Raw genomic sequence first — 26,417 nt, forward strand, 5'->3', positions numbered from 1 at the left:
GTAACTTTGATCTTTTAATCAAACAGTTCTGACACAGAAGCACACAGATCAAGAAACACTGAAAATCTAACATTTCATATCTATTTCTATCAAAACCTATCCTGGCTTCAATGACTAACCTCGAACAATCAATCTGTACAAGGCTCCTCTTCCTTGACTTCGCATGCCACTGTAGTAAATCTCATAGATGCCTTCATCCTCAACCACGACTGGATCAGGAAACATGAACGTGTTGGTTGTCTGTCCTGTCACGGGGTCTCCTCCATCTTTTCTCCACACAGGGTTTACAAGAGTACTATTACTAGTAGCTCTCATTTCAATCATCACTCCTGTGTCACCTACATTCACTGTACGGGTGAATTTCCCATCCACAGGCTCAAAGTAGGCTAATGCACAGACATTGTGAAGAATGCATCAATATATTATGAAAATATCTATTACACAATACAATGTACACGTATAGATCTAGGTACACACTCTTTCTACCCTATGCCGCTCGCCCTCCAGTTAATCTTAGGATCACTATCAAGGCATGCATTTTTGACATGATTGTATTTAGGTTTTCCCGCCAGATTTCGTCAGAGTTGCATTCGATTTAAAAGGACTGTACAGGATACTGGTTGAGGTGAGGATTCAGCTTGTAAGATTTTTTGTGAGATATTTAGAAACCACTCTATGAGATGTTAAAGAGCATACAATTCTAAGGGGAATCAAAAGTTTATTTGATGAAAATTGATTCTGAAATGACTGAGATATCTAAAAACAAGGTAGAACAAAGAGATCTTAATGAAAGTCGTGGCCTGACAATTTTATTAGGATTGCTTTTTTTGAAATCTCAGTCATTTCAGGACCAATTTTCTTCCATTATACGTTGAATCGTTCTTGAAATTACATGCTGTTTCATATTTCATAAGAGGTTTCTCATTATCTCACCAAAAATGTTACAAACCTGAATCCTCACCTAAACCGGTACTTTACAGTCCCTTTAACCCTATAAAGCCCAAGCTATTTTGACCCCTTCCAGGGCCAAGGGGGGGGGGGGGGAGCACATTGTGCCCCCTTATATAACTTCTTTATTATATGATGTATGACCGTCATATGTAGCACATAGGTAGAGCAACTCATACTTTACGTGACCCAACTTTTGAAATTTCTGAAGGTCATCCACTGAGGGCGCTTTTTATCAAAATATAAAGAAATACAGAGGAAATACGCTAAAATCATGTTTTTTTTTCTTTTTGTTTCTTTATCCCCAGTATATATGTTTTTATTTTATATCAATCATTTTCATATTCACCACAAAGGAAAAGCAAGTCAACCTTGACTATAAGTTACGGTTGACATTTCTCAAGGTCAACATGTGGGGGCGCCATTCATTACAATATAAAGAAATATAATGAAACCCATGACGTATTGCTTGGAATGGGTATATATATTGGTATCACATTTCATATTTTCAAAATATTGAATTTTGAGTTTGCAGATTGATAATAATGATGAACAAATGATATCACAGGCACAGCTTGTGTAAAGATAATACAAAATAAAAGGGTTGTCTTTGAAAAATGTTGTATTTTTGATTATTTCTATCATATCTATTGTGTGATGCCTATGTCATATAAAAAATAAAGGAAATAATAAGAAAACCATTTCCGGGTAATTCACAACCATAATTACTTCACATTTTAGTCCTTCAGCAAATTAGAGTCAAGAAAACCCCCATTTCATCCATTATTATATTGTTAACTGAAATTGGAACAGAAAATCATGCAAATTCTGACAAACATGGTTGTCAGTTTACGGTTGCCATGGCAACCGGCAATATCGGACATAGCTAAATTATATATCAAAATGTTTGTAATAAGATTTTAGGAAAAGTCACCAAATTTGGTTGAAATCGGGTTAAGGGTGTAGGCGTGGCAAACAAAAATATGGTAGGGGGTACAATGTGCCCCCCCCCCCTCCCTTGCGCTTATATATAATAGGGTTAACGTTCCGATCATTTACCTTGGAGTGAATTTAAATAATCACCAAGATCAACATTCAAAAAGCCAACTATTTCAACTGAATTAATTCTATCGGTATGCAATTTCATGGTGCTCTTATACATGAACTCGCGTCCAAATTAAAAATGCGCGTGAAATGCATTCAAATCCGCACAAACAATGCTGTAACGAACGTTGGGGAATTCAAATAAATTCACGAATAGGCGATCATTTACAGAATTTGGAGAGTGTTTTTCGTAACTGCCTATCTTCTTCGTTGCTCTTTATGTGTTTGAAATAAATTTTGCACACCTAATAGACATTGAAATGGGGCCTTGGCCTTCTCATTCCTCTGAAAACCGTAATCGACGCAACATCTCTTACAATGCCACTGTCATACAAATACATTCATTACAATAAGCCTACACGACCACTGCGGCGACTCGAGGAGAGTAGGGGAGACCGGGCCTAGTTGTTATAATTTTTATGTTCGTCTGTTAACCAAATAAACAGAGAAATTCATTTCAATTTCTCTGTCAGAATACCTTATATGTTTGATCTATTAAAGGCCATGTTTACCCTTGTGCGCAAGTGATTTAAAAAAAAAATCAAGATATCACTTTTGATGCACACGTGTAGGTCTGTTGTATCACAAAACATCCTACTATATAAAATGTTCGCAATAAAGCCTAAACCACCGTGTAAACTATAAGGAGATATCAGTGTTTTCTTAATAAACCGTAACTGTAGACGGTTTAGTCTTGACACATTTTTATTATAACTAGGCCTATTGTTCACATTTTGCGTATTCAACAACACTTAACATCGATTACACGAATTTAAATATTTACAGTGGTTGTTTTTTTATCCCTTACTCACATTTTAGAACTATTTTAAAGCACTAATAATGTATTTTGTTTCATCTGCAAATGGTTAACTATGCATTTAACTGAATATACTAAAAACTTTGTCAGCCAAGCAAACGTGAATATAACTATTACTGTATAAATAAAGATTTGTACCACTGCTGGGGTATGTTGTGACAGTATACACTGGGGTACTTTGTTGCAATGTAGAAAGTATATATAAATCGGGTTAACGCAGATCTGATAATGAATATTATGTTAATGAATAATTGTGTACCTGTCTATGTATGTGTGTGTGTGTGTGCATGTGCATATATGTGTGTGTGTGTGTCTGTGTATGTTTGTGCCTGTCTGTGAGAATGTGCGTGCACGATTGTGCATCACTCTGCAGTTTCATTTTATTCCCTTAATACTATGGATGTAACAATTACAGAATTGTCATAACTTTTTTTTCTTTCATATCCACCTGCATGCATTATTACGTTTTATACAGCAAATGTATAAATCCTTGCTATCTGATTGGATGAATGCAGGTCACATGACACTGTGACAATCACTGCCACGATCGACCCAGTCGTAGACTTGTGTTTTCCAAGAGTGGCGCCAGTTCTAGGTATAGTCTTGCTGGTTGTTAAATGCTTAAACGAAATCCAAGCTTTGTCCTTAATCGACATCTAAGTCTCGAATACATGATTGTATTCATGTAGGGGAGACCGGGTATAGTTGTTACATGGGTGAGCTGTTGAATAATCAATTTCTCAAAATCTAAACAATAGACGGCATTATAAGCTTTATGATATCAAAACATATCCAATGATCTCTGAATGCGAAAGTCCATCATGTAACCATCCTATGAAGAAGTTAGAAAAAAAAATGCTTTTTCACATTTCTTATAGTAAAATGTTGAAATATTCGATATTGTTTTATTTCTTCAACACCAATGTTTGCACGTCTTTTGCTGTCGTTATACGCCAAAAGGTAGTTAGAAATTAGATCCAATCTCTTATTTATTTTCTTTTTTACATATATAGTAGTTAAATTTTTGACTTGAACGTTGATGGTGATATCCATATTCATCAGTTTTTTTATATCTATATTTCAGAGTTTTCAAAGTGTCATTCAGTGAAATTTCAACTGATTGTGAAGTATAAACAGCAATTCAGCCTGTTGGCTGCTATGTTATACTGTATAAGAGAATCCATGGCGGAGGCATACCAGTCACCATAGCGACATTTCTAGTTGTTTCTGTTTTTGTTTTCCAATGAAGATGATGTGTTTCGAGGACGAGTAGTCCTCTAATGTGAATGTCTCATGCAAAACGATTTATATCTTATAATCGAACTAAGAATAGTTAGAAGCCGTATCCTACGTGCTCAGAGTGACTGCTTTATCTAATGATAGATAGATATCAGTCTAGTATGAAATTATTTTGCAGCTCTCTAGTTGGGCAGAAACGTATTCATCAGGCTTGTTTTTTACCACTCTCAGAGAAGTGGTTAGTTTTGAAAATGAATCAAGCATCGCAACTAATTCGGGCCTACCCAGAAGCATCCTTGATTGATTGAAGGCACAGCTGATTAAGGTTTACATTGCTCCTTTGTATGAATGATGAGCTATGGCTACTATACCACTGAGCACTTATGTTCTTCTGTGAGTTTTCAATTATGTTGTGTTTTCAGTGTGTGTGTTTTCAGTCCAGCTGTGAACACTTTTGTGTAGTTCTATTGTATGGCTATTCAAAGACAAGAATAATCTTAATGATCAAAATCTAAGTAACTTGATCACCCCACTTTTAATTTGCACCCTCAGAGAAGCAATTATTTACAAAATGAATTAATCATAGCCGCTTTAAGTAAAAGAAGACACTACTGATTAAGGTTTAGAGTTCTTCACACAAGAGGAGTCTCGTGAGAGCTGATGGGAAACTTGTGATGGAAACTCGAGATGCTTCAAAACATATAATTATTTAGACATTTAAATTTTGTATCTGGGTTCTGTAATTGAAAAGTTATAAGAATTCCTGGAATTAATTGGCGGCCATTGGCGACTGAAAGTTAGTTCCGTCATATTGGAGGGTAATTTGCCCTAACTCTTCAACCGCTCACCTCCCCCAATTAAATTAAATAACCCTTTGATTAACAATTTCCAAATATTCCATCAATTGGGTGTAAATGATATAATTATTTTCATTTCTATTCCATTGTAAAAGCTCCCTCGTGTTGGCGGGGGATGGGGATATTGAGACTATTATTATCTACTCTTTGAGGATGGATAATTTTCTCAATATAACACCAAGGGTGCATTAGGCCGTTTAATGATGATCATTGAAATGCAAAACTTCCTCCAGTCGAAAGTGATCCCCCATCCTCTACTAGCTCATTGCCTGGAATATACTAGTCTTTATTCTACTTACACTTTTTAATAGAAACAAAAATCTAGTATTTCATCAACAGAGCGCACCATTAAACCCGTAACCTGAAAAAACATCTCCATTTTGTGGGAGGTTGCATCACCTCATACACCTTCCCCGCATATTTCCATAAATATATATTTTCTTACTTTTAGGACAAAAACAAATCTGAAATATTTCACCAAAAGAGTGCGTTAAATCTCTGAATTTCAAATTAGAAAATCCCCAAATTTCCAAGGTATGAGAAGGAGTATTCTCCTCTCACACTTCTCCATCCCCGACACTTTCCTGAATATATATTTTTCCTAACGTTTTCAAGTAGAAAACAAATGTTGGATATTTCACCAAATGGGTGCAACAGCTCTATGAATTTTAAGTCCGAAAATACAATGTACGAAATTTTCCCTCGTGTGGGAGCAGGCAACCATATAACTGCGCACTTCCCTGATTATATATCTTTTTGTTCCTTATTTGATGGAAATAAAAATCTAATATTTCTCCAATAGGGTGCACCAGATATCTGAATATCAGGTCTGGAAATGCAAAATCTCCCTCTCTTCCACACCCTTCCATTTCCCTGAATGCTACTTTATATCCATTTTCCTGCTCTTTGATGGAAATAATTCAATATCTTACTAAACGTTTGCACTATATGTTTCACTTTCGAGTAAAAAAAAAGAAAGAAAGAAAAAGAGTCCCTCGTGTGGTAGAGGAATATCCCTCCTCCATGTACCAATATCTGTGAGTGCCATATTCTCTGATTTATATTCATTATATAATTTTACCTAATCTACACGAAATGGACAAGATAATTTAGACACCATATGTTTAGGTAAGCAATATACTGCACCAAAGAAATTCACTGTCATGTGATGATTTACACAATATTCTGTAGCACATGTAGACACTGATTTATTATTAGTGTTTACATTTATGTAGCGCAGATATAAAAAAAAAAGAAATGTTTTTACTTCTCCAGTGATAACTGACAGGTTCAACTGGAACTCACCTTATGGTAGACATCAAATGCATCTCGAACAATATGTTGAATTTCTTTGTCTCTTGAAACAGGGTAAAAACAGCAATTTTTGATAAACAGTAACTTCGGCCATTTTGGGCAAAATTTGGTTTTTGCGAAGAACTCACGTGGTTTTATTTGTACTTCTGTGCTTCATGATCTCTGAATAAGTATTTCGTTGGGTTCCTTATGTCTCAAAATATATATTTACACTTTTAAGTGCGTATCGCGGTTACCTAGTTGCAGGGTTGTGAGAAATACAGGAAATGACAGCCATTTTGGACACCATTTTGAATTTCTGAAAGTGCTTAAGTGCTTTATTTGTGTTTCAAAATCTCTGAATAAATATTATATCTGGTTCCTTTTGACTCAAATCGTATATTCCAAGTGTGTACAAAATTATGAAAAGAAATCAGGAAATGGCGGTCATTTTGGACGCCATCTTGGATTACGGTACTTGTGTGCTTCAACAATTCTTAATATGTATTTTATTGAGTTCTTCATCCTCCAAAACATATATGTAGACATTTCAATTTTGTATTTAGGCTACATGGCTGAAAAGTTATACGAATTTTAGAAAATGGCGGCCATTTTGGACGCCATCTTGGATTTCGGTACTTGCGTGCATCAACATCTCTCAATATGTATTTCATTGAGTTCTTCATGCTTCAAAATATACATTTGGACATTTAAATTTTGTATCTGGGTTCTTTGGTTGAAAAGTTATAAGAATTTGTGGAATTAATTGGCGGCCATTTTGGACGCCATCTTGGATTGCGGAAAACGCTCATAGAGGATTTATGAGGACTTTTAGTTTGTTATTCTAGACATTTTTCTGGACATATCCTGAAAAAATCAGCTTGTTACCAAAAATGTCCAGGTTAAAACTAATACTCTTGGACTAAAAAGACATTAAATCATTGAATGGTCTTGATGAAATAAAACAATATCGAATATTTCAACATTAACTCAGAAATATGAAAAAAAAACATTTTTCTTACTAACTTCTTCATAGGATGGTTACGTGATGAACTTTCGCATTCAGAGATCATCGGATATCTTAACACTTAGAGTGGCGTCTATTGTTTAGATTTTGAGAAAATGATCATGCAACAACTTCGCCGTGTAACATCTAGACCCGGTCTCCCCTACATGAATACAATCATGTATTCGAGACTTAGATCTCGAATAAGGACAAAGCTTGGCTTTCGTTAAAGCATTTGATAACCAGCAAGACTATACCTAGAACTGGTGCCAGCCTTGAAAAACACAAGTCTACGGCTGGGTCGATTGTGGCAATGATAGCCACAGTGTCATGTGACCTGCATTCATCCAATGAGATGGCAAGGATTTATACATGTGATGTATAAAACGTAATAAAGCATGCAGGTGGATATATAAATTTAAAAAAAAATAGTTATGACAATTCTGTAATTGTTACATCCATACTATTAAGGGGGATAAAATGAAACTGCATAATGGAAAAAAAAAAGAGTCGAATGAAAAAAAAATATATATAAAATACGATTTAGGTAAACGCATATATAATTTCATTATAAACACTGCGAAAAATTGAAAATACATCATCCAAACAGTGCAAAAGAGGGGATATGACCTTAGAAAAAAAAATATGTGAAAAGATTTAAATAGAACGCCAAAATTGTGTGCCTATGAATGAAATTGAAATTGTTATTTGGGAAAAATCGAACATCTGTCCGCGGCTAGCGCGAAACTGACAGACAACTTCGAGTCGTTTTTGTTAAATGAATTTCTCTCTAAACTGAATGAAATGCAACTCATAATGATCAATGATATGAAACGAAATGTAATGCTTGAAGGACCAGAGAGTGTAGAGCGCTGAGGAATATCGTTAAACTTACACACGCGTATTCACGAGTTCAAATGCAAATCTGATGAAGTTGGGCGGAAAACCTCATATTAAACATGTTAAATATCACAAGTTTCCAATCAGCTCTCACGAGACTCCTCTTGTGTGGAGCACTCTAAAACTTAATCAGCCGTGTCTTCTTTTATTCAAGAATTCTTCTTGTGCAGGTAGGATTATTTAGGATTAATTCATTTTGAAAGTAATCACTCCTCTGGGAGTGCAAATCAAAAGTGAACTGAATGAGCTGATTAGATTTTTATTATCAAATTATTCTTGTCTAAGAAGAGCCCTACCATCGTTGATTTTAGAGCTATACAAAAGTGTTCACAGCCGCATTGATATTTCGTGCATCACGCACACAAAAAACATAACATCATTGAAAACTCACAGAAGAAGAACACAAGTGGTCAGTGAATACCAGAGTTCATTATTCATACAAAAGAGCAATGTAAACCTTAATCAGCTGTGCCTTCAATCAATTCAAGGATGCTTCTGGGCAGGCCAGAATTAGTTGCGATGCTTAATTCATTTTCAAAACTAACCACTTCTCTGAGGGTGGTAAAAAACAAGCTTGATGATTACGTTTCTGCCCAACTAGAGAGCTGCAAAATAATTTCATACTAGACAGATATCTATCTATCATTAGATAAAGCAGTCACTCTGAGCATGTAGGATACGGCTTCTAATTATGCTTATTTCGAGTATAAGATATAAATCGTTTTGCATGAGACTGTTTCTCTCATTCACATCAGAGGACTACTAAATTGTCCTCGAAACACATCATCTTCATTGGAAGAAAAACAAAAAAGAAAAACAAAAACTACCATCCTTAAAAGACTTCTACCAGACTACAAATATGAGGACATCATGCTACACATCAGTAAATAGTGTTAAGATAAAATAACCAATAACGTCATTCGTACACAAAAACCATTTGTATCAACCATACAAGGCTTATGACGGGGCCAGTGAGGATTGAACTTTTTGAACTCTTTGAATTCATCCCAATTTAGCCTTGAAAATACAGCTCCACTAAAATACAATATTGCACCCCTTTCAACGTCTAATATGATTGTGTTCATAGCATTTTCTTTTACATGTTTTTGTGCCAGGGTTTTCCGCTTGCTTTATGGGACGGAATGGCATCATAATGCTTATGGATCGTAAGCTTAAATCAATATTAAATTTGCCGGTTTTATGGTAGCTGTATCGTCATTGTCCATAAGGCTCTATTCAATTGAAGAAGAAGTTCTACCTTTTTATCTAGGGTACACTATAGTCTATAGTCTCAGAAGTTTAATGATATTCATATTGTCAGCTGTAGGCCTACATACTGTATATACTATATAGAGCAATCATAATTATTCATTTATACCGTCATTCCTTTTGAAAAATGATGATATTGTTTGGTCTTCATATCCTTCTTGTGAGCCACGGCAGTAAAATGTCCCGAATCCCTGCACTTCCCACTCAGTAGGAGGTAGAAATTGTATACGTCTGATATCATTTGCATAAGTGTCAGGTGCTGGAGGGCCGGGTGAAGTGTCACTGGGGATTGGTGCTGTCCTGCCAAAAACACGGGAGGCTTCTGAGGATGGAGAGCTTCGGTAGCACTGCAGCTGGGTATAACTTGCACTCTCAATGTTTGAAAATCCACCTGAAAGAACTGTGATGTGGACCCGTTCACCTGGATATAGTCAAATCATACAGAGTTGGATTTGAATCAGATAAGTATCACAAATTACAGCTTTGATGTTCCTACATTAACGCTACAGCGTTCAAACATGCAGCAGGCCCTATAATAGTAATTAATTAGACAAATTCGCATAGCGCAGCTACTATTATATATGAATATACGCTACCGCTTTACTTACTTTACCATACTTTACATACTTTACCATACCACCCTCTACCCATTTCCACAATGTTGAGTTTATCGAGTAGAACGTATTTTCACCACCTGTATATGAACCTAATAATAACACGGAAGCATTTTAGAAAAACTAACATCACATCTTTGAAGAATTACCTAATTTGCAGCAAATTTCCTGCTGTTATAAATACATGTATCGTGATTCACATTCCGTAAAATATTGATACTGGCTGCATATTTAATAAACGTACTCATGTAGAATACTCTCCTTCTGAATATGATGGATTTGAAAAGAAAGATAAACATTGCAACAGAAGGAATAAATTGGGGAAACTTGCTTAAAAACATAAAATGTTCAGTTGACATGACATAAGAAGTCTTATTTCTGAAAGTACATGCTTTCTCTCGTCAACATGCAGGTAGCCTACTGGTGGCAAATACCTCACCTATAAAATTGCGTGCCATAATTTTCTTATTTCAATTTTTTTCATTGAAGTTGCGCCTGATAAAGTGGAAGCGGTATCAGTATTCGCGCTTTCACTTAGCATTAATTCCTGCATTTGCATAATTATTATTATTATTATTATTATTATTATTATTATCATCATCATCAAAACTCTGGGATGTCAAGACCTTGTATTAAAAAAAGGAACATCAAAAATATAAAGGTCACTTTAGAGCAACAAACAAATATCAATGATGATATGAAATCTAGAAAATTTGATTTGGATGAGATAAGATAACACTGGTTAAAAACTCGAATGATAAGTTTTGATATTAAAATTGAGTTAGTAAGTTCTATTTTACTTTGTCTTCTTTAGTTAAGTTTAGTTTTTGGGTTTTTTTTTGTTTTTGTTTTTTTTGTTTTTTGTTTTTGTTTTTGCTAAGACAGATGCAAGGTCTTGTCATCCCAAGAGTAATATGCATATCAGCTGTAATGACTTGATGCCATTCTGACAAATTGACCTCCAATCGGTTGGTGCACCGTCTTATAAATTTCATAATTATATCATGTCTTAGGAACAAAAATCTGTCATTCTTTAAAGTCACCACCACTAAGAAAATTCATGTGAAGATTATGTTCTTATTTACTTGTTCACGTCAAAAGCAGTTTACAGTGAACATTTATTTGTACGTCGAGAACTTTGTGAAATTAATATGAAATGCGCTCCTTACTCATGTAACTATTTCATAAAAGCAAAACTTCACCACGGTGATTTCAGTAATATATGGGTTATTCTATTTCATTGATTTAGCTAAATTTTGGAAAGCCTAATTAAACATGTGTGGTGTGATGTCGTACTTTAAAGAAACATGTTTTTAATATCTCTACTAATGATATATTTTGTATAGACACTGCGATATCTTAAGGTCGGTGCAAACGTCAATAGTTGCGTTTTGCCTTTAACAGTTTAATGGTCCTCTTTTCCCGGCTGAATGAGTACTTCGGCAGTGTTTGGGTAAATGATGATTACAGTATCTGAGCATTGACAACAATGGTCACTCTACACTGAATGAATATAGGACCACATTATATATTTGTCAAACTCCTCAAAGAAAAAGCACGTTATTCCTTCGTCAACATGTACGTCCTACAGGAGCATTCAAATTTCAGGTGTATTTTACTCAAATTTTTGTCCATAAATAATAGCGCAGAATGTGACATAACGGAAACAGGAATCTTCAATATTTTTATTTGTCACGATGAATCATGATCTGGCACTATATCCTACGGAGATGTCGCAGCGATCATGAGTCCCGCGACTTATCAGTCATTGGGACAAATGCGACTTGGGAAAAAATGGCATGCGCTCCCACCAAGAAGGCAACTCCTCGAAGACCTCCGACACGTCTCTAAACAAGGTGATGATTATAATTCACCCGCAAGTCGCCAAGACGTCACCGACGTCGCGACGTCTTCTGGACTAGGTTGCCAATGAGTCTCCGCAAGGTCGCGGAGACGTCTCCGAGACGCCTCTGAACCAGCTGGAGACTGGTAAAGTTTCTGAAAAAAAAAATCGAACTCGTTCGATTCTTCCTCGACTCCACAGAGACACGTCTAGATTCCAGGAGTCGTAGAGACGTCTCCGCGACTACGGAGACTCGAGTCTCCAGCCCAATAAGATAAAGGCCTAAAGCATCATGACGCGCCTTACCACCAACCAAGGAAACAGTAATCAACCTCAGCCAGCACCAATTGACCGACTCAGAACACAAAGTCCTCTCTCTAAGCCTCAACTTTGCCGTTTGGAAAAGTCACTTTTCCACCCTTTTCCAATATCATCCACCGGATAGAAGCGAATCTTCGCTTTCTCACCAAATCCGCAGCTGACAATATCCGACTTATTGTTGCCAAGGCTCTATCGGACGCTAATTCACCAAAATCCAACATCAAAGGAAACAAATTTAAAATCAAAATCTTCAAATATGCGATTTAAGTCTGGCTGTAGATGGGGATGTTTTGAGCAGATCACAATCACAATCACCAGTTAGTGCATAATTTATCGACATTTATTCTGCTTGTTCCTTATTTATTTTCAACTGTTAAATCCGTCTAAGAGATTACAGGGCGAATCTGGACGTCGAAAATGAAATGGTGTTCATTCATTCTAAAGAGTCATAAAAGTTTTGATCCGAAAATAAAAAAGATTATACCTCCTTCAACACAACAAACTTGATTATTTATTTATGTTTATTTTTTCGATGATTAAATCCTCTTTGTTTTTCAGTTAAATAAAATTTGTTTCATTCTCGGAATAACAAGCTGCCGAATAACGAACGCTCGGATAATTGCAACAAATAATACTACATAAAATTTTTTTTTATTTCTCATTTTCGGGTTAATGAGCCCCAAGTATAACTGTACTAAACCGTTCTTTTTCGGAAAAATGAACCTTCGGAATAACGAGCATCAACCCATTGATCATGGCGCGTATATTTGCGTTTACACAGATTTTATAGTCGCCCTTCCGCTTTCCCGTCCTAAGCATGGAACCTTGGAAATGTGTCGTTTGAAAGTTTATATGGTGATGTACGTGAGAAAGAAATGTTTGCGTTGACACCATGTTTGCGTTGTATTTGAAAGGATTATCGTTTGGCAAAAAAAAAAAAAACACCCACAAAGACCATAGAAACTGGCACTTGTGAAAACTATACTTACTCATGTTGAATTGTTACCGAGACCTTGTAAAGTGTTCTCAAGTACAATTAAGTTTCTATGATTCAAGTCTTTGTTGCTTATTGACCTATGACACTTCTACGAAAGCAAGAAAGTGTCTGATTACAACATTAAGTGTCAAGTTAAATGTGACAGAAGACTCGATGGTAAATTTACTAAACATCGAGTGTTGATTTTAATGGGAATGATCATCATATCATGCGGAAGGGCGGATAGTCTTTGCACACTGTTGAAATATCTTTCTGTTTTCACCATTATGTCCTATAGACACCTAAAGGTTAAATTATGCTTAAAATGTTGATTCTGCTTTCGCAAATTAAGCATTAACACACGCTTTGACTTACAGCGGGGCATACAGACAATCGCTGATCACTGAGACCACACGTGAAGTGGCTGAGAGGGACATAACTGTCATGACAACATTCGAGTGCACAGGAACTTCTAACATACAAACTGTATGCGCTACTTTCCACGGCATTACACTTCCAGAGCGCTATATTACACAGAGATTGGAACCCTTCAGGAGTGCTTCTGAGCCTTGCCTCAAAAGGGGCATAACTTTAGAGCACTCCAATTTCCAACTGTCTGTTCATGCAGAGCTCAGAGCGTTCGAAATGCCCCGTTTAGATGGGGTATGAGTTCGAAAAGAAACCTCGTAAGCCCTAAGGGGAAATGAATATGATCGTCTTGTATTATATCGTACGTGCGGCTGGCAATCACCAGTCGTTGAAAATGGTACAGAATACCAGCCAATTAAGTCCTCCTCCTCCTCTTCCGCCCCATCCTAATACATAGGTGAATAATATAATTTATCTTATTCAAAAAAATCAGCAGTTCAACTGAGTTAACAAAAAAAAAGTACAGTAAATCCATAGGGATGTAGTCCTTGAGATGATTGCGTTTGGAAAAAGAAGACCCTACAAAGAGGACAATGAAGGAGTGAAGCGGCATTACATAGGGAGAGTGTCGGGAGGCATATAGTGACAGTCGAAGGGCACAGGTGAGCTGACGAAGAATAGTCAATCTGCCCGAAACTTCAAGTACTTAAGGTATACTAGTTAGAGGCGTTGTCTGTTACGGTCGTCGAAAATATCAGAAGCTAAGATCTGCTGTGGGGCCAAATGACGAAGATTTCGATCCACGTATCTGACTCAGGGAAAAGTTGTTTGCGGAGGTCGGAGGAACTTGAGTTTTGAAGTGTTCCATATTATGAAAATGCTTGCGGTGATTTATAGGAGAGAACGGCGAAACCATGGCTGCTTCTTGGACTTGCATGTATAGTTACGCCGTCTGCATCGATATTGATTTATGTCTTATTTTCTTCCAACCAAGACAAGATACCAGCTTGCGTTGTTGTTCGTTTGGTCTTAGCAATCACTACATGATTATAGCTGTATGGAATAAATCCCCACCACCTCCGGTAAATCTTAAATAGATTATAAGTCTTAAGGGTTTTATGACATACAAACCGAGCATAACTTGCATGTTCCCTCGCCATGTCTTTTGTTAGTCACATTAATATCACAGAAACATGCAAGTTATGCTGAGTCGAGGGGAAGGTGCATTCCAATGTCTTTTTGTTAAAACATATAAGTACTTTAGCGATGACTGACAGATGAGGTCACAACCAGAATTTTGGTTTGGAAGGGGTTTTTTGTGGGCATATCCAAGTAATATGAAGAAAGATAGAGGAAAAATTATTGGAAATATATGGAATGTTTCTAGGTATTCTTTTCACCGCAAAAGTGATGTTGAGGGTATCATGAATCAACACAAATCAGTAAGCATTTGTATGTCATAACACCTTTAACCTAAAAAAATGATCGACATTAATGGATTACGAAAGATCTCAGCAATGTATCGTGGGATGATGTTTCTCAAAGCGATGTTTATAATGCATATCCAAATATTGAAATAAATCAATAGTGTAGGCCTATACTTCATAAATATGCTCTCTTCGAACAAAGAGACACCGTTGTTGAATTCATCCAAATTACACGAAATGAGTGAAAGAGATAACATGTGAAGCTCAGTGGGAACAATGTAATGTTTATAAAAACAACAAAAACAAATTATGGGAATGGCTTCAAACGGTGTTTATACGTTAGTGAACGTATTCTTGAAAATCCCGGTGATTCTGCCGCAAATATGCATGGACAACATTACAATATGATAAATTTCCAAGTATCAAAGACAAAAAAAAAAAAATTCAACCTCTCACATCAAACTTGTATATCAGGTATAATGGTGTGCTACTATTTTTGTCAAAGGTGCTCGAGAAACTATTATTTAAACAAGTCTACACATATCTAAGAGACAAAGGCCTTTTAAAATGTAACTATTAAATAAAGTACCAACAGCGTTTTCGTCGTAAGCATTCTACATCCACTGAATTGACAAAAAGTTGGGGAAGATTTTTTGGTCTCAGTAGACAATGCCAGTTGCAAATGGGGAAATTTTTGCGGGGGTGACCTTAGACTTGGAAAAAGCTTTTCATTTAACACCGCAAGAGAAACTTATGGCAAAGTTCAAATACCTGAGTTTGATGGTTATGTGGCAACTTAGAGTTTAAGACAGTAAAGGGTCGATTTCAAAATGCGGAAGCAAGTCACAACAGTAAATGGAACCAGTATAGAAAGTGGTGTACAGCAGGGGAGTATTCTTGGGTTATTCCCAGAGGCTATTAAACAATACGTCTTTTTGCATGTAGATCCCACGTGCTTATATTTTTCTAAGTATTCAAACTTTTCAAAAAAGATAAATGAGGAATTTGCTTTACATATGAGAGATCGGTTTTCACATAATCTTTTAGATTTTAATGTAAGAAATACATAATGAACAAAGGCAAAGTTGCTCCAATTTGATTCTGTTAAGATACACATCAATGACACCAAATTACGGAGAGCAACAGAATACAAATATATGAGTTATTGATGACTTAAACTTTATAAAAAATTCCTGCAAGTAAATTACATAAGCTGATGGTAAGCTTTTCTTGCCACTCATTTGTAACAACGTATTGTATCATGTTTTTGTTTTGACTGCCCGTATTTTGTTCACCCTCATAATTTAAACTTTTGTCGTCATCGAAATGCTTTCTTTGCCATACACACTAATATTTTATATTCATTAAAATATTCAATTTTGCTCATCTGTATATTATCTATGATGTTTTTAATCAGTTGGGGTTTTTTATACATTTGTACTCGTTATATCCTTTAATCAAGATTAATTTTTCTTAATTCTTATCGTCGGCCTTGCTGGAAAGTAGCTTTAAAGCTGATAGCCTTTTTACGGTGTTGAAATGAATAAAAATCAAGTCAACATCAAACTTTCAAATTAACGACTTGTAACTCATGAAGGAAGGTCGGATCAATGATGATATTGATTAATTCAATCAAGATCAAAAATCAAGGACACCATCCTTATCATTGCATCTTCATGATGAATTGTTGCATTCATTTAGCACAATTTAAAATTTTCGTATTTTACAAACCTTGGAGATATACAGGACATAACGTCATGAAAACAGCAAGGTATTCCAGCAGTCTACAAAGACCAAAATCGCATTCGCCTCTCCACATCGCCGACATGATGATCACTCCCTGTTGAAATCTGTTCTCAATGTTTGATAATTTACTGACTCGCCTCTGATGTCAGTTAAGTTGCAATGGTGTCGCTGAACGCTAAATCTCGTTATCAGGCACTTCCTCGTTTTCGTAGGAGTGCCATAGGCCAATAAGCAACAAACACTAAGGAAGCTTGTACTTCAGAGAAAACTATGCCATGTTCATGGTATAACAAAATGTGTAAGTACTTGTGGTTTTCACATTGGAAAGTTTTCACAAGTGACGGTTTCCATATTCTTTGTGGGTCTTCTTTCGCCAAATAAAAGTCATTTCAAAGACAACAGACACAGTATAGTGTTGACGCAAACATCACCATACAAACTTTTAAACGATACATTTCCGAGGTTTCCTGTTTTTAATCTATTTTGAATGGGGTCCTCTATTTCATATTCAGATGGAAGAATCTACAATGTAATTTCATTTTCTATATGAATGAACACATTTGATTTCACTTTTGGATTAGCAAACCTTGTATTGTTTCGATTTAACATAAACTTTCGAATAAACAAGCTGTAACAGATCACACTGGTCGTCGACGCGCACTATAGTCTTAGCAATGGAAATTTAAAGACACCTCATATGAAGATTTCTCAAAATCTTTTTTTTTACAGATAACCTTTCAATACAGGCGAAAGCTTTACACTAAAATATATGCGCATTCAGAATTTACAGAAGTTGCCTTGCACATTCAGACTTGCACACTCATACATTTTCGCTAAAACTGAATTATAAAGCGACTTTGGTTTAAACGTATACACAACCGACATCTATTGCACCTGCACACACATATAGAATAGTAGATCATCACATACCAGCCTCATCCCTAGAATATTAGATTTTTTTTCCTACTCTTCCGTTACTGAAATATTTACACTCGCATATATGTATGTCATATAGTAGTGTAAATGTTTAATTTATGCTACTATATGACACACACACACACACACACACACACACACACACATATATATATATATATACATGTATGTGTGTGTCATAAAGTAGTGTAAATGTTTCAGTGTCGGAAGAGTAATTAATCTATAAGATGAGCCCCATTGAAGTCTTCAGCTGTGCACATGATAGTCTCCTGTATTAAATGTGTTCTTCCACGCTGAACTCCTTTTTATACTTTGCAATATCACGTCTTTCTTATTTGTGATCCAATAATATTAATACGGAATTGACAATCCTCCGCTGATTTGTGTCCTCTATACATTGCACACAGTATACATTGAAACACTTTATATCCCTTCGTTCCACTTGCTGACAGACCTCCACCAAGCAGCTATGATTATAATATCGCCATTTCTTAGGTAGTATTTTCAACACAAACATAGAGGTAGGGGACATCTGCACAGTACATTACTGTTATGGAAAATCTGATCATCCATTTTTTAGTTATTGAGAGATTAAGCCTATTTTATGTTCTTTATGACCCCAATGACCTTGGACCTTTGAACTCATAATGCCCAAATTAAATTGTTTACGTCTTACTTCATTTTGAACGCAGTCTGTAAGTTTGATGAAAATCCGATCATCCGTTCATTATTTATTGGCAGATTAAAGGACTGTACGGTACTAGTTGAGGTGAGGATTCATGTTTTGAACATTCCTATAAGTGAGATAATGAGAAACCTCTTATGAAGTATGAAATAGCATGTAATTTTAAGAAGGATTCAACCTTTATTTGATGAAATTGGTTTTCAAATGGCTGAGATATCAAAAAAAGTGATAATAATAAAAGGCTGCAGACCACGCCTTATTAGGATCTCTTTGTTTCACCTTGTTTTCGGATATCTCAGCCATTTCAAAACCGATTTTCATCAAATAAACTTTTGATACCCCTTAAAACTGCAGGTTCTTTGACATCTCATAGAATGGTTTCTGAATATCTAAAAGCCATATCCTCACCACAACCAGAACTGTACACACCCTTTTAAGCTTCGAATCTATGTCCTTTACGACTCCTATGAACTTTGACCTTTGACCTCACGATAAAAAAAAATGTAATCGTTTCTTTCCTATGTCATTATGAACGTACCCTACGAATTTTGTGAACATTTATTTATCAGTTCTCGTGTTATCTTCTAGGGCCTACACATACAGACAGACAGAAAGACAGACAGACATACGGACCCGAAAGCATAACTATCCTCCCCCGGCCGAAGGTTTTACCTATACCGGCGGAGGTAAAGCAGATGAAATGTAATCAAAACAATCGTGAAACACAGTTGTACACTGATGGACACTCATATACCGCACTGATCCATCTAGTCGATTTGGATTTGGACAGCCGAGAAGTATATTCCAGCAATTTACTTTCATTCCCCCCCCCCCCCATTTGCAAAATTCTAGACTAGTATAGAGTATCCCTTTAGATTTCCTATGTTCTTTTTATTTCTGGTTGAGCTGCTTCTACTTTGATATTATATGTATTCATCAAAACATTAACTACACCATCCTTATCATTACATCTTCAGGGTAAAGGACTTCTATGAATTCTACACATTATCATCATAAAACAGCACAGTTTAACTTTTAGGTATTTTACAAACCTTGGAGATACATAGGGCACAACGTGATGAAAACAGCAAGATATTCCAGCAGTCTGCAAAGACCAAAATCGCATCCACCTCTCCACATCGCCGACATTATGATCATTCCCTGTTGGAATAGATACTCCTGTACAATTCTGATGTCACAGTTACCTTGCAATGGTGTCGCTGAACACTAAATCTTGTGATCAGGCTCTTCCTTGTTTACGCAGGAGTGCCACAGGCCACTAAGCAACAACTTGAAGACGATCGTAGGTTCGCCGTAACACCATAAGTAGTTATGCATGATGTTACCACGAATCTTGGAAAGTTTTCACAAGTGCAAGTTTCTATGGCTTAATGTGGGTCTTCTTTCGTCAAACAATAGTCCTTGAAGACTGCAAACACATTGTGTATTATCGCAAATTACCTCTTGTCCTCATTTACATCACCACGCAAACTTTCAAACAACATATTTCCCGGGTTCCTTGCTTTAAGAGGAAGAAAGCGAAAGGACGACAATTCAAGAATAAGAATTACATTTACAGCATTTGGCGGTGATAAAGCCTAGGGAGCTCACTGATCTTAACGATCTCCTTGTGAGGAGACTTCGCGACTACTGATCAGTCGTCGGAACTCCGTGAGACTCAAAAGCCCTTTACAGACCTTACCCCGACAACGACGGGACAACGTCCGGAGAACAATTAAAAGTCCTCACCTCCGGCAATAAAACTGCAGGAGAGAGCCAAGGGTACACATCAAAAACCTGCGGATAGGTTTCCATAATAACCTTCTACTTCATCTGTCGAATCATTTAAAATTCTTCTCAAAACTCACCTGTTTAATCAGTTGTAATTTTTTTTTTTTTCTGGAGGCGCACACAGTTATCAATTATTGAACCATTGCATCACATGTATTTTTCTTTTCTTTTCTTTCTTCTTCTTTTGTTACTGTTAACGCTGATTTTGTTAATGCTATTGTGTCTTCTAGTCTATTTGTATGAGCAGCAAAAGTGCGCTCAGAAACGTCAGTATGAAGCGCCATATAAATGCAATTATTATTATTATTATTATTATTATTATTATTATTATTATTATTATTATTATTATTATTATTCATATACGCGAAGGAGGTGTGGTTACAATCCATGCGTGATTGACAAGTGGTGTGTTATTCTGTTTGGACTAATTGCGCATGCGTGTGTATCGAAGGAATGTTACAGCTATAGCTTTTTAAAGACACTCAATCGTCGCAGGCGATTTGCAGCTCAGTAGAAAAGCACGACACGCTGCTCCTCCCGTTACCGTTCCCCCCGTACGGTACCGAATGCCGAACACGACGCTACGCAACGCACCAGCGAACACCCAGCTAGACTACAAGAGCCGTGCGAGCCGTTCGCGAGCCGTCCATACTAATTTCAACATGGACGCCCGAATACCTACCGAATGGGGCCAAATTGGTGCACGCACAAAACCGCATAACAGCCATGCGCATGAAAATCTCTCCTACGGGCTCCGGTTCCGGTGATGACACAACTGAGAGAGCTGTGTGTGTACGTACAGTACATGTACGTACCTGGCTCCACTCACCGTTTATTTGCACTGTGGTGCCAATTTCAGCAATCTAAGCAATAATATTTTAAAATTTCTGGAAATATCCTATAACAATATTATAGATTATTCATATATTACGTTATTAAATATTTAGTTTTATGAATATGGTTTAATGAAGAAATATCAAAACTCTAAGCTTCATATATATAGCAAATTGCAATAGCAATGCATATGGCAGGTTGTTTTTGATCATTACATGTACATTGTGCATGCAATGATTTGCTGCATATCCCATGTCAGCTGTGATACGTTCGGCCGGATCGTAACATACTGTACAACGTTGATATAAAAGTCATCGGTATGTCAATATCAATGTGTGTGGTGTGCGTGTACTGTTTGCAATAAAAATTAAGGACTGTTTCAGTTCGGCTTAGCCTTTGGTTAAGTAATGAAACTTAACAATGGAGATCAAACAGCCGTCCAACTCGAAAGACTGCAAACGTATTTACTTGTATGACGCTATCGCAGGGCCCCCTTTTACCCGGCCACAGGTAGGCCTACACTGTGCAGTGCAACTGTGGCCGTTGGCCCTGCACGGGCACAGCCGCGACGCCTGAGCAAGTACATGATACAGGGTTTCCGACCCAATCGTTCATGTTCAAAATAGACAGCTCTGCGGTCATGTCCGCAACCCATGACGATGTGTCATCGTCCATGATGGCTAATCCTCACATTTACCTGCACACATGTATCTATTGTCAACTGATAGTGGTCTTTACTCTAGTCTGATCTGATCTGACGAGTATAGTTGACGAGTGACGACGATCGACGATGCGATGATGAGAGGAGACTACTTTAGAAGGTGCGTATACGTATGTAAAGGCAGCTCAGGCGCTATAACTACGGCCGGCCGGCGATATTGCGATCGCTACCGTATACCATGCATGCAATTCACATGTACAGTACGTACACATCTCAGCTGAGCGCAGCGCTCAAGCGAGGAATCGAGATACTATAGCGCGATACATTGCAGCAGGGATGTCTTGCGAACACACACATTTCGCTTCGTAGTAACTTCGGAAGCGAGTTTACGTGGCGCCACCCGCGCGGCTGAAATATGTCCATGTACCCTCCCGACTGAGTGTAACAGAAGGTTGGTCGGGGTTATATCGGGGTAAAAATTACTGCGACAATGTCCGAGCAAAATTTTGCGAGAACCGTTTAAACAGGCAGACTTTAAAAAAAAACACAAAAAACACAAAAAAAAAAACAAACAATTGCCCGAACGTTGTCGCAGTAGCTCTTGTTTGGAAATTTAAGACCAAGAAATGGCTTGCCTTCTCACCTGTGATAAAGCAACTCCACACAAGGTGACAACTAAGTCGCCAGGAAGCCGATTAGACGTTGCCTCGACGTCGCCGCGACCTTAATTTATGATAGGCCCTTCATCTTCTCATCAGTCGCCGAGACGTCTCCGATCGTTCACCGTATATGGGTCGAGATCGTCTCCCCGTGGTCAGGTAGACGTCTCTGAGACTTCGCAGAAAAGAATGATTTCTGTGTCTAAGGAGGCGTCGCGGAAACGTCTCAGAGACCAGCCGGAGACTGGAAAACGTCCCCGGAATCAAAAGTGGAATATATTCGATTCTTTCGCGACTCCCCGGAGACCAGATTAGTCTCCAAGAGACGTCGCGGAGACGTCTTCGCGACAAAACTCTACAGTCGCAACCGGGTCGCCTCCTAGTCTCAAAGCGTGCATGAGACACTCACTTACTGCATCTTACACTGTTACTTGTAGCCTCTCAGTCTTTTTGAATAAACCATGCAAACCCAATGCACCTTTCAATAAAATGGGATCTATGCACAACACTGACCCATTCCTCTGACAAACATTCGTTAAAGTAGCAGCGCGAGGAGCGAAAATACAAGAATATCTCGAATGCGGACAGAGCTGGGTTGGCTATAAAGCATTTGACAACAAGCAAGATTGTCTAGGCCTATACCATTCTTAGAATTGTACAGGTCTATGCGGATCAACGTTTGATGTGGACTGGGGAAGGTCCAAAAGCTAACAAGAGGTAGGGCCCAAAATATAAAAATGGATTGATGTGTTGATTTGTGAAAAAAAAAAGTGAAAAAGAAATCTTAAAGGGTTACATCCACAGGGTCTACTCTTCAAGAATGAAGTAACTAAAGCTAGAAGAAAAAATTCAAAGAAATATATATACAGTTATAGGGGCCTACTATAACTGAAGTCAATTTTTACAATAAAACTTATAGGCCCTAAGGCAGTTAGATAAGAGATATCTCTATAGGCCTATAGCACTAGCATCGATCTTGGAATCACAACACTCACAACTGATGTACAATAGTACCCTGAAAATTTGTTAATCTGCATGTATCACCTGTCACACCTTTCCTGAAAAGCCTTGCGTGTGACTTGCGGGAACAGATGGCCCGCACGTGACAGTACCCAGCACGTATTTCGCCCCTAGTTGACCGGAGATGGGTCTGATCCAAGAATCAAAGGAGCGCGACGGGACGGAATTTGATTTTTTTTTTAATTTAAAACACAAACATTTAAGTGTTAGCAGCCATATATCATTACAAATGTGTCAAGCTTACATGAAGGCATCACACTGCACTATGGACATGATCGCCATCTGATGTTTCCATGGCAACAACAATTTCTATTAGCGCGACGGGACCAACTGAAAAAAAATCACTGGTTTTTGTGAAGAAAATTCAAAGGAGAAATATATCAAATACATTTATTTAAAATCTAATCATCCATTTTCTAGTTATTGAGAGATTAAGTCTATTTTATGTTCTTTATGACCCAATGACCTTTGACCTTTGAACTCATAACGCCCAAATTAAATTGTTTACTGAGTATGTCTTACTTCATTATGAACACAGTCTGTCAGTTTGGTGAAAATCCGATCATCCGTTCATTATTAATTGGGAGATTAAGCTTCGGATCTATGTTCTTTACGATCCCTATGAATTTTGAGCTTTGATCTCATGAGCAAAAATGTAATTGTTTCTTTTTTACGTTATTATCAATTACAAATTTTGTGAAAATTCACTTCTCGAGTTATCTTGGACGGCCTACACAAACAGACAGACAGAAAGACAGACAGACATACAGACCCGAAAACATAACTATCCTCCCCCAGCCGAAAGTTTCACTTACCCCGGCGGAGGTGATTAAAGCAGATGAAATGTAATCGCATCAATCATAAAACACAGTTGTACACTGATGGACACTCATACACGCACTGATACATCTTGTCGATTTGGATTTGGGCAGCCGAGAAGTATACTCCAGCAATTTGATTTCATCACCCCCCCCCCACACACACACACACACACACACACACACTGCAAAATTGTAGACTTTCAAGAGTATCCCTTTGGTTTTCATATGTTCTTTTTTTATTTCTGGTTGAGTTGCTTATACTTTCAAATAATCTATTCCTATTCATCTAAACATTAACTACACCATCCTTATTACATCTCTAGGGTAAAGGACTTCTATAAGTTCTACACGTTATCCTCAAAAACAGCACAGTTTAACTGTTAAGTATTTTACAAACCTTGGAGATACATAGGGCACAACGTGATGAAAACAGCAAGATATTCCAGCAGTCTGCAAAGACCAAAATCGCATCGGTATCCCCACATCCCCGACATGATCATCATTCCCTGTAGAAATCTATACTCCAGTATAATTCTGATGTCACAGATACCTTGCAATGGTGTCGCTGAACCATAAATCTTGTGATCAGGCTCTTCCTTGTTTACGTAGGAGTGACACAGGCCACTAGAAACAACGAAGACCATTATAGGTTCGCGGTAACACCATAAGTAGTTATGCATGGTGTTACCACTCGAATCTTACTGGAAAGTTTTCACAAGTGCAAGTTTCCATGGTCTTTAATGTGGGTCTTCTTTCGTCACACAATAGTCTTTTCAAGGACTACAGACACACTGTGTTGATATCACATATCTCTCTTCCTCATTAACATCACAATCAAAACTTTCAAAGGACGCATTTCCTAGGTTCCATGCTTATAGGAGGGGAAAGCGGAAAGGCGACTTAAAAATAAGCCTTTAGGCGTGCCCACAGGTCGAGCAGAGCTGGCGAGCGTTCCAATCCAGCTGTTTGCGAGTCCATTGCGAGCTGCCTTTGCAAAAGTTTAGCCCAATGGCGACTTGACCTATGGGTCAGTGTTCGTTATTCTGACAGTTCTTCTTTTTTTTTTTCTTTTTTTTTTGAACAGACAGAATTCGTATACTTTGGGGTTTATTATTCCGATGATAAAAAGGTTTTTGTTTATCGGATTATCCGTTGCAATTTTCCGAGCGTTTATTCCGACGGATCGTTACCCCCATGGTCCTTCATTCTGCAGTTTGTTAGTCCGAGAGTGAATGAATTTTTTTAATCTGAAATTTTGATAACGTTTATTATGCCGAATATGAAATCATAGTTCGTTGAAGCTATTAGAAAAAAAAGTGCCTAATGGGTTTTGATTCTTATCTTAATGTCTTTTCAATAATATTTTGCATTACCAGTCTATTATCAACTTACTTAGGTAGATGATTTTATTTTCGGAGTATCAATTGCGACCCCAGTTTTCGAATTAACGAACCTATGGGGGAAAAGAGCTGTGACTGATCACACCCACAATAATACACAATACACAATAAGAGAATGCAAAGAGGCGGAGAGAGTCCCGAAAGCTCTATTGCCTAATTGTATTTGTGTGTATGGATTGTGTGTGAGTGTGTGTGTGTGCGTGTGTGTGCGTTTATAAGTAGATTTGAAATTCGATGTATATGTAAAGTATAGGTTGGTCCCGGTATTAACCAATTTTGAGTTACTTTCAATTTATTATGCGATTATTCCAATTTCTAATTTGAATGATCACCGAGATCAACATTCAAAGGGTTCAAGTAATTCAGTTCATTTTATAATTTCATGACTTTCTCACTTCACCTTATCTAAAGCACGTCAGACTAGAAGATTCAGGTACAAGGCATTCAAATTCAAATTCAAATTCACAAATAACTAAACATTTACAGCACTTGACGGTGATAGGGCTGTCACTAATCTCAGTGATCTTACTGCTGTCACTGTACCGTATGTTCCCCCGCAAAAAAAGAAAAAAAAATACAACGGGACCCTCCGCAATGATAACTTTAAAATACAATTTCAGGGTACGAAACTATAACTCATTGCCCACATCTAACAGAAAACCCCATTCGATTTGCTTCACTGGTCAAAGGCTGCGTTTATCAACTTTCCCCTGTTTAAACGGCTTTCAAAAGCCGTTTCCAAAGCCGTTTCCAAAGCCCTTTAGAAGCGGCTTCCAAAATAGTTGCGTTTATCAACTCTTCGCGAACACGATAACCGGCCTGTCACTGCACAGCTGCATTGCACAATTCGACCCGAGGAGAAGAGGTCATACATGCCTTCA

General features: G+C 37.4%; 1 protein-coding gene across 1 annotated transcript in view; it reads right to left on the reverse strand.

The window, feature by feature from the left end:
- LOC140243472 (receptor-type tyrosine-protein phosphatase T-like) overlaps window positions 1-26,417 on the reverse strand; it is a 93,401-nt gene that overhangs the window by 64,454 nt on the left and 2,530 nt on the right. Inside the window, exons 2-3 of the mRNA XM_072323175.1 lie at window positions 9,543-9,854; window positions 120-386 (exon numbers count right to left, since the gene is read on the reverse strand). Coding sequence (XP_072179276.1) covers window positions 120-386; window positions 9,543-9,854 — 579 coding nt within the window. The remainder of the gene's footprint in view (window positions 1-119; window positions 387-9,542; window positions 9,855-26,417) is intronic.

This window comes from Diadema setosum, chromosome 1, assembly GCF_964275005.1.
Source record: "Diadema setosum chromosome 1, eeDiaSeto1, whole genome shotgun sequence".
In the NCBI taxonomy this organism is placed as follows: Eukaryota; Metazoa; Echinodermata; class Echinoidea; order Diadematoida; family Diadematidae; genus Diadema; species Diadema setosum.